Below are 12,484 nucleotides of genomic sequence, written 5' to 3' on the forward strand. Positions count from 1 at the left end.
GCTCAAATACAGAAAAGTGTTCATTAAGAATTCCAGTAAACTTTTAGTTAAAATGTGCTACAAGGAGAAAAAAAAAAAAAAAAAGCAAAAGAGGAGGGGTGGGGACAGAAGGCAAGTCCACCACCGAGAGATGAAATAATATGCAAATTAATGAGAAATACAATGCAACTTTAAAGGGGGCCTTGGAATTAAAATTAGAGCTCTTTATATATGCACCATGTCATGCAGCAAAGTTGTGAAGGACATAAACAAAACAAACAGGAGAACAAAATCAGACTACTGCAAAGACTTCAAAAGTAACGATATGATATTGTGTTACTGAAACTAAATGAAATAGAAATAACCACTTTAACCTCTTTAGTGTGGAAAATCACGAGAGGTTTTAGTCTCACCTTCTTGCATCTGACTGTAGTGACAAAAGAACAATCTCTGGTGATGTTTTTGTATCGACAACAACAACTCTAAGTGTTCCCGGTGCTCTACAACCAAAATGTCCACTGGATCTCTACAGTTATTTAAAATAAACAAACAGTAACAACTAATCAGTTCTGTTCTTATTATGTTAAAGGATGTACTAAAACTGACCAAAATCAAATGATATGCAGATGTGTTTGCCATCTGTGCAGCCTTTTGCAGAAAACTTGCATCAGATCCAAGTTTTTGGAGGAAAAGATCTACCTTGACCACAGTTGGCAATTGAAAAGTTCAGAGACTGATCAAGTGACCTAAGTTGGGATACTTACTCATGGATGTTATAGCTTCTCTCTGCTCGGTGCACATTGTGGCGCTGCGCTCGGTTCGCATGCAACAAGAAGAGTCGTGGATCTTTTTAAGAGCCCCTTAAAGTGGTAGCTATACCACTCACATGACCAATACAATTCAACGGCACCATCACTGTCCCATAGTTAGAGTAAATTAATCATATGTCGAATATGTACTCGTCCGTGGCCACCTAACTTGACTTGTATTGAAATGTACTTTGTGTTGATTGTCTGAGGTCTTTGTTTTAAATTAATCAGCAGGAAATCAGCCTGAATGTGTCTCATCCTGTGAAATGGCTCATTGCTATTTAACTTTGTTAAACTCATTCAAGTTCTGCTGCTCACAAAACGTTTTTTATTAAAATGCTTGTTTAAAGTCGCAGTAGTCTTGCTTGCACCAGTTGTCGATGTTCACCATTGCAAACGTGATCTTCATAGTTCCTCGGCCGTCGGGAGGGCCTTTCTTTGTAGGCGGTCTAGAAACTACAGCTGAATCATCAACGCAGGCACGTAGGCAACGTTCTGAAGCTGCCAAGATGAGTCTTCGGTTCCTAGAAAAGTTCATGTGATGGAGACTAGGCAAGAAATTGTGAACAGCCCCACCCAGACATGCTGACGAAGTTGACAACTTGTGTTGTCTCCTCCCACTTCATGCCTTTGACATTTCCTTTGTGTGCGCCTGCTTGTTCGTGCTCATGTGCTCCAGAGAATATTTGCGATGTTATGAGGGACTTTGTGTACTTCTGCTTCTGGCATTTAAAGAGTCTTGAGGCTGCTGGATGAGTCATCCTGCTGAGCCCCACGGTGGCAGAGTTTCAGTCTCAAATTTCTGATGGTGTCACTTCTCTACTTGTCCATCTATTTAAGGCTTTTTCTATTCATGTTTTAGGAGGTGAGCTCCGACCAAAGGGACAAATGTGAGGACATCCCAGAGTGATTACCAGTCCGTTGAAGGGTGACGACATGAGAAATAATTGCGATGAATTCAACTTTATTTAGAACAGGAAAACACCCCAGTTCATTTTGGAGATGCGTGAATTTACTTGGCCCAGAGAACAAAATGCTGGGTGTGTCGGGTGTGTCAGGGAACCAACAAGCTCTTTAAAAGGAGACAGAAAAACATTGATGGGAAAAGTCAATTATTTAAGGAGGCCGTTTAACATTCATTTCACATCTATAAACGGAAATGCAGCAGCAGCTACAAACATCTACCTTACTCATATTACTAAAAATTAAACCGTTTTCAGAACATATATAAATACTGTTGACTGTTTTTAATAAATACTTGGCAATAGTGCAAATTTTACTCACTGACTTTAATATCTTTTTTTCTGACAGTATCACTTATGTTTTTATAACATCTTTACAAACATTTTGTTTTATGTGCACTTATGATATTTTATATCTAAGATGTTTTTGGTGGGATTGGCATCAATTCATTTATTCATTCTTTTATTTATTGTGCAGTTGTTGCATACTTGGGTAGCAATATTGAAATTTAAACGGCTGATAAGTAGGTCCTGGATTCAAAATGTTAAAGTTGATACTGATACATTATAAAATGTATTAGTTATTAAATGATCATTTCTGGCAGGCCCTCACTTATTAAAAGAATAAAGGACTTGTGCACCGCACTTTACCAACTGCACCAGTTCCACTTAGCGCTCCTACAGTCACGATAAAAAGGAAATACATCCCATAGAAATTGTTGGCTGCTTTGAAATACATAAAAAGAGTGACATTAAAGGGGGTATAGTCAAATAGATCACACATAAAATTGAAATTAGTAGTCCTTTTGATAAAAAAAATAAAAAAATCCATCAGATGGAAAATGTAAGTACGTCCCTACAATCACCACATCAACCGACTCAGAGAGACAACTGGAACCCATCTTATTGAAACCACTGGAGGGTTGGCTGTTCTCTGCCATTAAAGTTTGTTGAGTCACCACGGCAACATTTATAGAGCTCTCAGATATCTTCAGAAACTGATGGAAAAAAAGGATTTGTCTCTTCCTCTTGTTTGCATTGTGGCTCCGGAAAGTCTCTTGTCCGAAAAGTTTCCTTTGTTGTCTGTCTTATTTGCAAATGATTCTTTCTGCATCTAATTGACGACTATCTTGTGACCTACAACCAACTCAGTATTACCATACAAAAGCAGGTACAAAGGGAATGGGGGTGACGGTCTACTGTTTTGTCCCACTGTATAAAAGCTGACCTACAGAGGAGGGAAGGCTCTCTTCTTTCCTGGACACCTCTCTTGGAGGGGAAGACAAGGACTGCTGGGGAAACCAGGCTGGGTAGAGCCCGACTGGGGCGAGCCCTGCTGGAAGGACTGCTGAAGAAGGACTGCTGGAAAGCCACGTTGGAGGACTGCTAAAGAGCCATGCTAGAGAACTGCTGGGGGGAGCACTGCTGGACACCTCTCTTTGAGGGTGCATGTAGTTGCTCCTTCTTGCAAGAATAAAATGTCCGATGTGTTTAATTTTGAACCGAGCCTCTTGAGTAATTTTTCCAACAGAAACATAAAAAGAGTGGGTACCTATGAGTCGGGGGAGCTGCAAATTATTTGAAATAAATCATTACACTGAAAGAAAAATCATCTACAAGTGGTGTAAATTTGAAACACTGGCTAGTAGTGTAAAAAGAAGTCAAAACGAACCTAAAAAAAAAGCATCACATGATCTGCAGTAACTTTGAGTCTATAATCAGGAGGACACTTTAGACCTGCACGAGAGGCGCGTCAGGAAAAAGCCTTCGACAACACAAGACAACAGTTTGTCAATAAAATATGGCCTATATTTGCATAAAATTGCAAAGTCCAGATTTGAATCTCACCAAAGCACCTTTAGAGTTACTGAAATATTCTTGGCTTTCTACTAAATACAAGCGTTGCTAATGTCATAAATGAACCAATAATCTGTTTTTTGTCCTCTTTTAGGAAATATTTAAAATCTTTACTCATCTCACCATGGCACCACAGTAATAAATACAGTTCTGGTCTGACAGCAGTTTTAGTGACTGGGTGTGTCAGACAAATAGTAGCTTCATGCAGCCAAGAAGTGGTGCTGTACAGGAATGCTGACTGACAGGTCTGTTCACTTTTGACTGGCAGGTCATTATCTCTTTATTTGTTATGAATGAGTCATTGTTTTGCCCTCGTGTTGTTTTAAAAGCTCTGATGAAACAAAAAGTAGAAGCATGTATATAAACTAACAGAAGCATGAAGTATTTCTATAAATTATTGGAAATACTTTTGTCTCGGAAAAGAAATTTAGCTTAAATATGTTTTTCTGGATCATTCTTAATTGGTAACAGAAATGTGATGGTCAACTGCTCAAGTGAGACGTGTATCCCCATAAACTTCTGCCCTAATTTATAGTGACAAACATGACCATGACGGCTGGGGCTCCACATTGCAGTGTGGAAAAGACATTTATGTGCAGTCGGAGCCTAAAGACACTAAGACTCATTGCCCTGGTTGTACCAGTGTTTCCAGTGCCGAGTGCGAACATGGCCCAGGGGCACAGTCTTTTTATGTTATGTTGAAAGTATATTAATCACAAAAGAAAAAGAGTGATGCTCAGTAAACCAGGGCAGGAGAAGGTACAGTCATTAGTTCACCGTCTCTTTTACTTCACAGGCTGTATTTACCTGGAGGATGATGTCCTCAAGAAAATGTGTTAGCTGTGATGCTGATTGGCAAAAAATTCAAATCTCACAAGGTTTGGTATTGCATTATTAATCAACTGTGAAAGAGCTCATTAGGCTGACATGTACAAATTAAACAATATTACATTAAAATCTAAAGCAGATGTGTTTTAAAACCCCCATTTACTCTCTTTGCATCCATAATTCAACCAAAATATTAAGGTCAGTGACTTTGATATAAGAAGGAAATGTCTTCCAAACATTATACAATGGATGAAAGATTGGAGTTTGTATTGTACCAGTGCTGTAACCCCGACATTAGGTTACTTGAGAGTTTGCTGACCATGTCGTCTTGATTAGCTAAACCAGATTAAATTTGCTTTTCACTTGCATGTGTGCCCAGATGAATGAAGGTAAAGGGAATGAAGTCATGGAGGGGCGACGGAGGCCAGCTTGGAAAACGGGACAGACTTACGTGTGTGGTGTTTTGGGGATATTCCACTATGTATGTTTGGCAGCAAAATTATTGTTTACGCCAAAACAGCATGTGCAGAATCTGCAAAAACAGACTTACTTATTACTTATTGGTTGCTTTACAGACACAATTGATCTGTTTTGTCATTTAGATATAAGAAAATATCCAACTTTTAGACAGTGCAAAACATATTCATTCCCATGAACAACAACAGTAATAATAGTAGTCACCCAAATGGAATCTTACCGAACCCAAGGAGCACTGTGACTGTGCATTTCATTCGAAGGATCAGCATGGGTTTGTTTGCTCCACCCAGTGTATACCTGCTCAACCTCTAATTGTAATCCTCACTGTTCTCTGATGGAGCGAAGACGTTAGAGGTGAGTCCAACCTGCTGTACATCCTTCTACAATCACTGAGCAGAAATCAAATAGTCAATTCTTTAGTAATTGTTGAACAAACATAATTCTCGTAAACTTTATAATATACTGTAAATATTTAACATACGACAAGAAAAACATGTGGGTTAGATGTAGTGCTATACAATGCAATTCTTAAAATGCTGTTTTTTTTTTAAATATGAATACCACTTTTTAATTGTTGTTTTTCTTTTTCATAGTGTTTTCTTTGATTCTTCTTCATCTAAAATGGCAATTAAATAAACTGAAGATCATATTGAGGTGTACAAATTAAAAAGTGAGCTGCGCTGCATTCTTACAATGGGTGGCCCCAGAACTTCATTGCAAGTTCTGCTGCTCTCAGCTGTCGGGATCGGTAAGTGTTCCATACTCAGAGGACGATCACTTACTTAATGACTTTATCATGAATATTTAAATTAAAGTGGTACATTTTTAATTTGTTTTCCTCTTTCAGCATGCCTGTCAACATTGATATCTGCAACTGTAAGTTTGTTTTATTGTATTTACAACACTGAGTACGTACCTGTTGAAAATATTGAATTAATAATCTGTTATGAATTTTTATTCACAGACCAACACAACAACGGGTAAGAACAAAACCTTCTATGTTAATAAAAGCATTGGCAATTTTAAACTATTTTTCTTTTTAAAAAGCTGTTAAATCCCCTTTAATGAAATGACTACGTGTTTATTCTGTGTTATAATATATTTTCATATTTACAGGGCCTGGTTTATTAACATCTGAAATCAGGTCAGTATGCAAACTTTGTATAAAACTTTAAATACTTTAACCGAACACATTCCTGTTCCGCAGGAATACAATTTCAATTTACTTTGTAAATCAAAGATTAATTTTTGTTTTATTTTCTTTTCTTCTGAAAGCAATGCTACCACTCCCAGTGATGGTTTCCAGGAACCTTGCCATGCTGAAAATCTACGAAATGCCAGTCAAAAAGTGAGTGACATACATCGTAATTTCAAAATGCCCCCTAATCCCAAGTATTTTTCTAACTTTTGAAAGTTACCACCAAGCACTGTTGATAATTGACACCCCTATAAATTCAGTTGCCAACTAATGATGCTAATCATCTTCCCATGTTGCTATCGATGTTCTGTCTAGATATCAGCAGCAGTGGACACACTGGCAGGAGAGCTATCCTGTAAAAGGGGTAAAAGCACAACCTTACCAGAAGACAAGTCCAAGGAGTTGGAACAAAGTCTCAGACGGATTGTGGAGTCAACTTTAAAGGTCTTCTTTGACCTGGTAAATAAGCTAATTTCATTTATTATTATTAATACCTTTATGTAACTCATAGTTACAGGAATTTACTTTAGTGTTGGTGCAAAAATATTCACAACTAACACAAATTTCAGCAAATATCCACCACACTGGGTTTTATGGGCTTCAAAATGTGCCAGTTACGGTTAAACTGTCGTTAATTTGTTGCGAAGCTTTTCATAACATTTAAAAGATGTTTCTATGACAAAATTAAATATATTACAGCTTCTATCAATAGTAAATTGCAATTGTTTTATAACAGGGGACCAATGAGTCTGGATCAGATGTTCTGGATATCTTTGGAGTCCTGGACAGTCTGAGTCTCGGTAACCAAAGTGACCCCGGATTCATCAGACTGTGGTTTTCACTGAAGATGGCTCCTCTTCTGCCCTATGTCAATGCAAACTTCCTCATCCGGCTGAGCAACCAGAACTTCAGCTGCAGTTCTTTCCAAGAATTGTGAGTGAAAACTTTTCCATGTTACCGATGCATGCACGTCTCATTTGACCTTGTAACATTCACGAAGTACAATTTTTGTAAATTCGGATCCCAGGCAGCTGAACTGACTTTGATCACAAGGGGTGTGCTAAAGAAGTGTCCAATAATTGTCACCACAGTCTCTGTGACAGCTTCGGGTTCTTTGGCTGCACAGTTAAGAGAATCATAGCTGATAAAACACATTAGTTACAACCACCCATTAAAAAGATTGTTCATTCTGAAGATATACAATACAAATACAGTGTGTTGCCCACACTGTCTCCGAGTCTTGTCTTTACTGACCCCCAGTGATTTTATTTCTGACCTTGATGCAGTGATGTACAGGTGGACTCCAGGATCCTGTGACATCACGGATGAGTTCAGTTAAAGCTTCAAAACAGTCACTGTAATGATGACAGAAAGAGGGGAGGGAGCGAGTAGGTGTTGTCAGTTGATGTTAATACTGATGTAAACACAGCCAACACAGTAAATGTATTAATACATATAATTCCTACAATATATAATGAATACAAGTAATTACACCCCTCTCCCTGTTTACTGGTATAGTAATAGCAACCCTTTGATGGAATCATCACCTCCACCAAGAGGGTTTGGAGTTTTTTTCATCTATCAGTGGGATTTTGGAAAAACACAGGGCCCGGTTTTCATTAAACCTGGTGGTAGGGTTCAGCATGTGCCATGGATGAACCCATTCAATTTTGGAGCAGATCCAAATCACGGGGTAGAGCCACGGATCACTTATCACTTTCACTGCCATCGCAAGACAGAGCATCTGACCTGCCAAATGCCATACATCTGAACAGCCAGTAGATGGCACTAAAGTTAAATAGTGACAAACTGATCTCAACATTCACAGGTACCAGTAATTCTCAGGGATAAACATGTATTTGCTCAAACGGCACACAACAAGCTGTCCTTATGGAGCACTCAGGGTCAGTTGTTTATATTATGTATTTGCAACTGTTTAAGGACAAAATATGTAAAGTCGATAATGTGTTGTGTTGTTTAAACAACATATTATTGTTGTAATTGCTGTTAGAAATATGTTTCACATACATGGGAAAACAATCAAAGAGTGAAATGCCATGTACAGTTATAACACACGTGGAAAATTGTATGTTGGCGGTACCATAGTCTGTGTTCTGTGAGCACTGTCTTGCATAGAAATGAGAAAATTCCTATAGTTTGATCGAAAGAAAAGAAAAAGTAAAACCCACCGTTGTTATCACATATGAAACAATGCGGAGCAACAAATTTAGGCAACAGATAAACAGAAAAAAGTCTGCAAAGATCAAAACAGTAAAGAGGTCACTGTGCTGGGTCGGCACATGTAATATGTAATGATATGTGCACTTAATATACAATAATGTGCATGATAGATACTTATTTTGTTGTAGACATGATTATCTTGCTCATGTCTGATGGTCTACGTTGTTTTTGTGAGAGGAAAAATAACAAAATTGTTTTCAAGTGTTGAGGCGATGAGTGAAGAACTGGAGACTCCTGAAAGAATGAAGAGAGAAATAATCTACAGGAACTTCATTCAAGTCTATCTGTCAAGAGAGGACTCACAAAGTAAGGACAAAAAGATTTGTACACGTGTTAAACGCTTTGATGACATGTTATTTGAGAGTTGAACAAAGAGAACCATATGTTCACTCAAATTGTTTAAAAAAAAAAAAAAAAAAAAACGTCAGGATTGCTCTCACCACAGCAAAAGGCTGAGCTAATCTTGGACCCCGACCGTGGCGCTTTGGGGGATGAGGCCGTTGTAGCCGTGGTGTTCAAAAGCTTGGCAGAGTCCGATGATGACGAGCAGCTAAATGAGTTTTTCGAGGCCTTCACAAGCATCAACAAACAGGTGAATGCTTAGCATAACGTTGCCATGTTATTTGCCAATAAGTTGGTTGAGAAACCTGCCATGTACATCTTGCTCAAGGAGCTTTTTGCGGAAGCGAATAAGGAGCCAAGATTTGAATCAATGCGATGCAGTTGTGATCTGCTTCTTGACTGAATTGTTGCCAATGGTGGCTTCAGTCATGCCTCCGATGCAGGAAAATACAAAGATGTGCCATCCAGCGTGGTGTCATTTTCACGTTGATTTGAGAAAGGTAAAATGTCCTCCTGAACAACGACGTGAATCCTTTTGCTTCCAGAGAAACATCACCTTCATCGAGAATCCAGGTGTACGAAAGACCATCTTGAACCTCACCTTGACAGCCCTTGCTCCTGAATTTGAAGACTTTGAGCCTGAAGACTTTCAGCTTTGGTTCCAGGTCCATTTGACTGTTGTGATAGCGAGCCTCCAGCCTGACAGCTTGCGGGTGCTCCCCAGGAACATCAGCTGTGCTTCCTACGCAGCTATGTAAGACACGCTACTTCTGAAGTCATATGTTGAGTGTCCATGATGTCAGACTGTGGCACCAGAAAAGTCACAATAATTTCTGTTTTCTTCCGTCAGACTCACCGGTCTTCGGCAAAGTTTGAAATTCCTGCCACTGGTTCTTTCACATGGCGTGAGATCAAGCGTAAAGTCACTCAGTGACACTTTCACACGTACGTGGCAAAAACACTCTGCTGAGAAACTTTTTGCAGAAAGCCCAATACCACCACTGTGATGGCAACTTCATTAATGCCATGCCTTCATTTTATTTCTCCCTACAACAGGTTGCTCAATACCAGATTCCTTCATGGTAAGTTGAATTCGATGGGTGTATTGTATGAATAATTCAACATTTGATTGCTATTTACACGACACAGGTTTGGCACTGTGACTGGAAAATAGAGGTCAGGTCAAGGTGTTTGAAGCTGAAGTAGCTTTTCCCACTCGACTAACAATTACATTTTATTTGTCTCCAGTGCAAGCAGACCCCAGTTGATGGTAAGTCTTCAAAATACCAGACATTTCACCTTTGATGACACAATCACCTTCTCAAGTACCAATGTCTGACACGTGAATGTTGTCTTTTTCTCAGCGGACCTCATCTGTGCTGCAGTCGATAGGTGGGTGGATTGCTGTTTTGTCTGGTGCTGCGTTTGCATTGGTAAAGTTCTTTTACGCAACGTTGCCAAGATGACAATGGATTTCTGTTTAATTCTTTTCTTCAGATCCCGACTTGATGGAACCTTGTCAACTGGCAATTCGTCTACCGGCCCGTGCACTTTTACCATCACTGAACACGCCTGTTCCTCGGTAAGATTGTTTTATGCAAGCTGTAAATCCCCCCCCCCCCCCCCGCAAAATGAGTCTGCCTTTAAAACGTTAAGATCCTGAGGCAAATATCTTTAAGTTCGGAGTGGTTGACCGTACTTCTGGTCATCTTTGTTTTCCCAAGGCTACACATCTCAATGCCAGCAGCTTGGTCACACTGATGAAATGCTCACTGGAAAGCCAAAGGGTGTACCCGGTAGAAGTCTGGAAGCTTTTCTTCCAAAAAGTTTCTCCTGCGCTGGACCAGGCTCTTGAGACATTCGCTACCATGGTAAATGCAGTCCCACAATTTCACAACGATAGTTTTTCCCCGCGGGAAGTTTGTGTCCAACCGAAACGCTTTTTCCGATTCTAGGCCCCCAACAACAGCAAGCCAAACTTGGCACATGCTCTCGAGGCTCTTGGAGAGGTGAGAATTGCCAACTTCACCCAGGCACAACTGCAGGACAAGAAGTTTGTCGACAGATGGTTCCGGAATAAGATCCGACCGTTTCTGGCCTCTCCATCCTCCAACTTCCTATTCTGCCTGAGCTCCAACAACTTCAGCTGCGTGACGTACCGCACTGTGTAAGCAAATATGCCATATGTTTCTCCACTGTCAACAAGATTGCAGAGAAAGCCGCCGTTTTCTAGTTGTGCAGGTGTTAAAGGCCTTCTCTCCAATGTTAGCATTCAGGCACTCAGCAGCCAAAGGGCATCCATGGACCGTGACAGACAGCATGCAGTCTTCACTCATTTCATCAGACCATTCCTGTCAAGAAATGACACATCAGGTAGAGACAGGCACTCGGGCTCAATTTGGCAACGTCTCGGTAACATGCCATGGTCCTACCCTGCCAATGTTCTTTGTTTCCTTGTCTTTTGCAGATCCTGGCTGCGTCTCAGCTTTCACAGGTCATAGTGAAGAGTGGCTGCAGGTAAACCTTGGCAACTTCTCCAATTTTGCCACCTTGGAGGATTTGCAAGCCCTCAATCCCAACTTCTCCATCGTGAGTGGCAACTGCAGTCGTAGAAATCTTCTCCAAAATTGAAATCTTTCGCTCATGGCTCATGTCAAACTGATGTTTGACTCCATATTGATTCCCTCTTGTAGGCCGATTCCTTGCCATTGCTCAATCCTTCTCAGGTGGCACAGTTGATACTGAGCTCGGGGGCCTCGAATGACACAGAACTAATCGATCGTGTTTTTGAGCGACTCGAGGAGGGCGACGCTCTGGAAAATGTTGATGAATTCTTGACACAGCTGACAGCAACTGAAGAGGTAGGCTACTCCTTGAAGTTGTGGGACAGTCCGGCTCTTATAACCGAGCATTGTCAGTAGTCAGACATGAATCTAAACCTCCACATCAGTTGTAGGGGAATCATTAATATCAAGTACTTCATGGCATCCTTTCCGGCATCTTGTGCGATGTATTTGCAACACGTGAACCTTGTGGTGTTGACCTCGTCTGGTGTCCTAATTTGACAGGTCCCAGATTTCCAACCTGTTGTGAGAGACCGTGTAATGAATAGGACCTTCGCCATCATCAGTCCCCATTTGCCGGCCTTCACTGAAGAGGACTTGGATGAGTGGTTCCATGTTAAACTGCTGCCCGTCCTCCCAAGTTTCACACCAATGATGCTCAAGAATGCAACCTCAAACATCACCTGCACGAGATACCAAGTCATGTGAGTAACTCTTAAACAACATCTTCTCACACCAAAGTACAAACATGCTGACGAGGGACTGTGTAAGAACGTTCTGTTCCATCTTTTGTAGTCTGAGTGGGATCGCCAAAGTTTTCACCGAGACGCCCTCGCACAGACAAGAAGAAAACACAAGGGTTCTGCTGGAGTACCTGACAAATTCCGCCAGAGGGGTCAACGAGTCAGGTAGGCCTAATGCAGTTAACTGCGGCAGGTGGTTGCTTGTGTGGACCTGCCCGTGGACTTAAAATTGTGAAATATGATGCTGAACTTGCCATGAGAAGGAAACAGGCCATGGAACTGATGCATTTGTTTCATTGACAAAATATGCGCACCAAATTGCACGTATGCCAATGCCCATCTATGTGCCTCAGGTTGCAGGCAGAGAAGTCAGAGTGATGCAGAATGGATCGAAAGAAACTTGGGTCCATTTTCCACCTACGTAACCTACTCTGAGCTCAAAGTCTTCAACATCTCTGGGGTAAGTTGTACATCTCACTACCAA

General features: G+C 40.6%; 1 protein-coding gene across 1 annotated transcript; it reads left to right on the forward strand.

Moving 5' to 3' along the window:
* Positions 1-8,790: 8,790 nt before the first annotated feature.
* LOC138633480 (uncharacterized) lies at positions 8,791-12,460 on the forward strand (the record flags this gene model as incomplete). Its single annotated transcript, XM_069719730.1, has 15 exons — positions 8,791-8,943; positions 9,239-9,447; positions 9,544-9,638; positions 9,750-9,775; positions 9,942-9,963; positions 10,058-10,085; positions 10,191-10,275; positions 10,418-10,564; positions 10,649-10,860; positions 10,963-11,066; positions 11,161-11,282; positions 11,387-11,554; positions 11,762-11,961; positions 12,053-12,165; positions 12,354-12,460. Coding segments are annotated over exons 4-15 (1,311 nt in total), but the record flags the coding sequence as incomplete, so codon positions are not given.
* Positions 12,461-12,484: the final 24 nt, after the last annotated feature.

Source organism: Brachyistius frenatus, unplaced genomic scaffold (assembly GCF_029030835.1).
Source record: "Brachyistius frenatus isolate BFR_SWC_R1_liver_20210118 unplaced genomic scaffold, ASM2903083v1 Contig_222, whole genome shotgun sequence".
NCBI lineage: Eukaryota > Metazoa > Chordata > Actinopteri > Embiotocidae > Brachyistius > Brachyistius frenatus.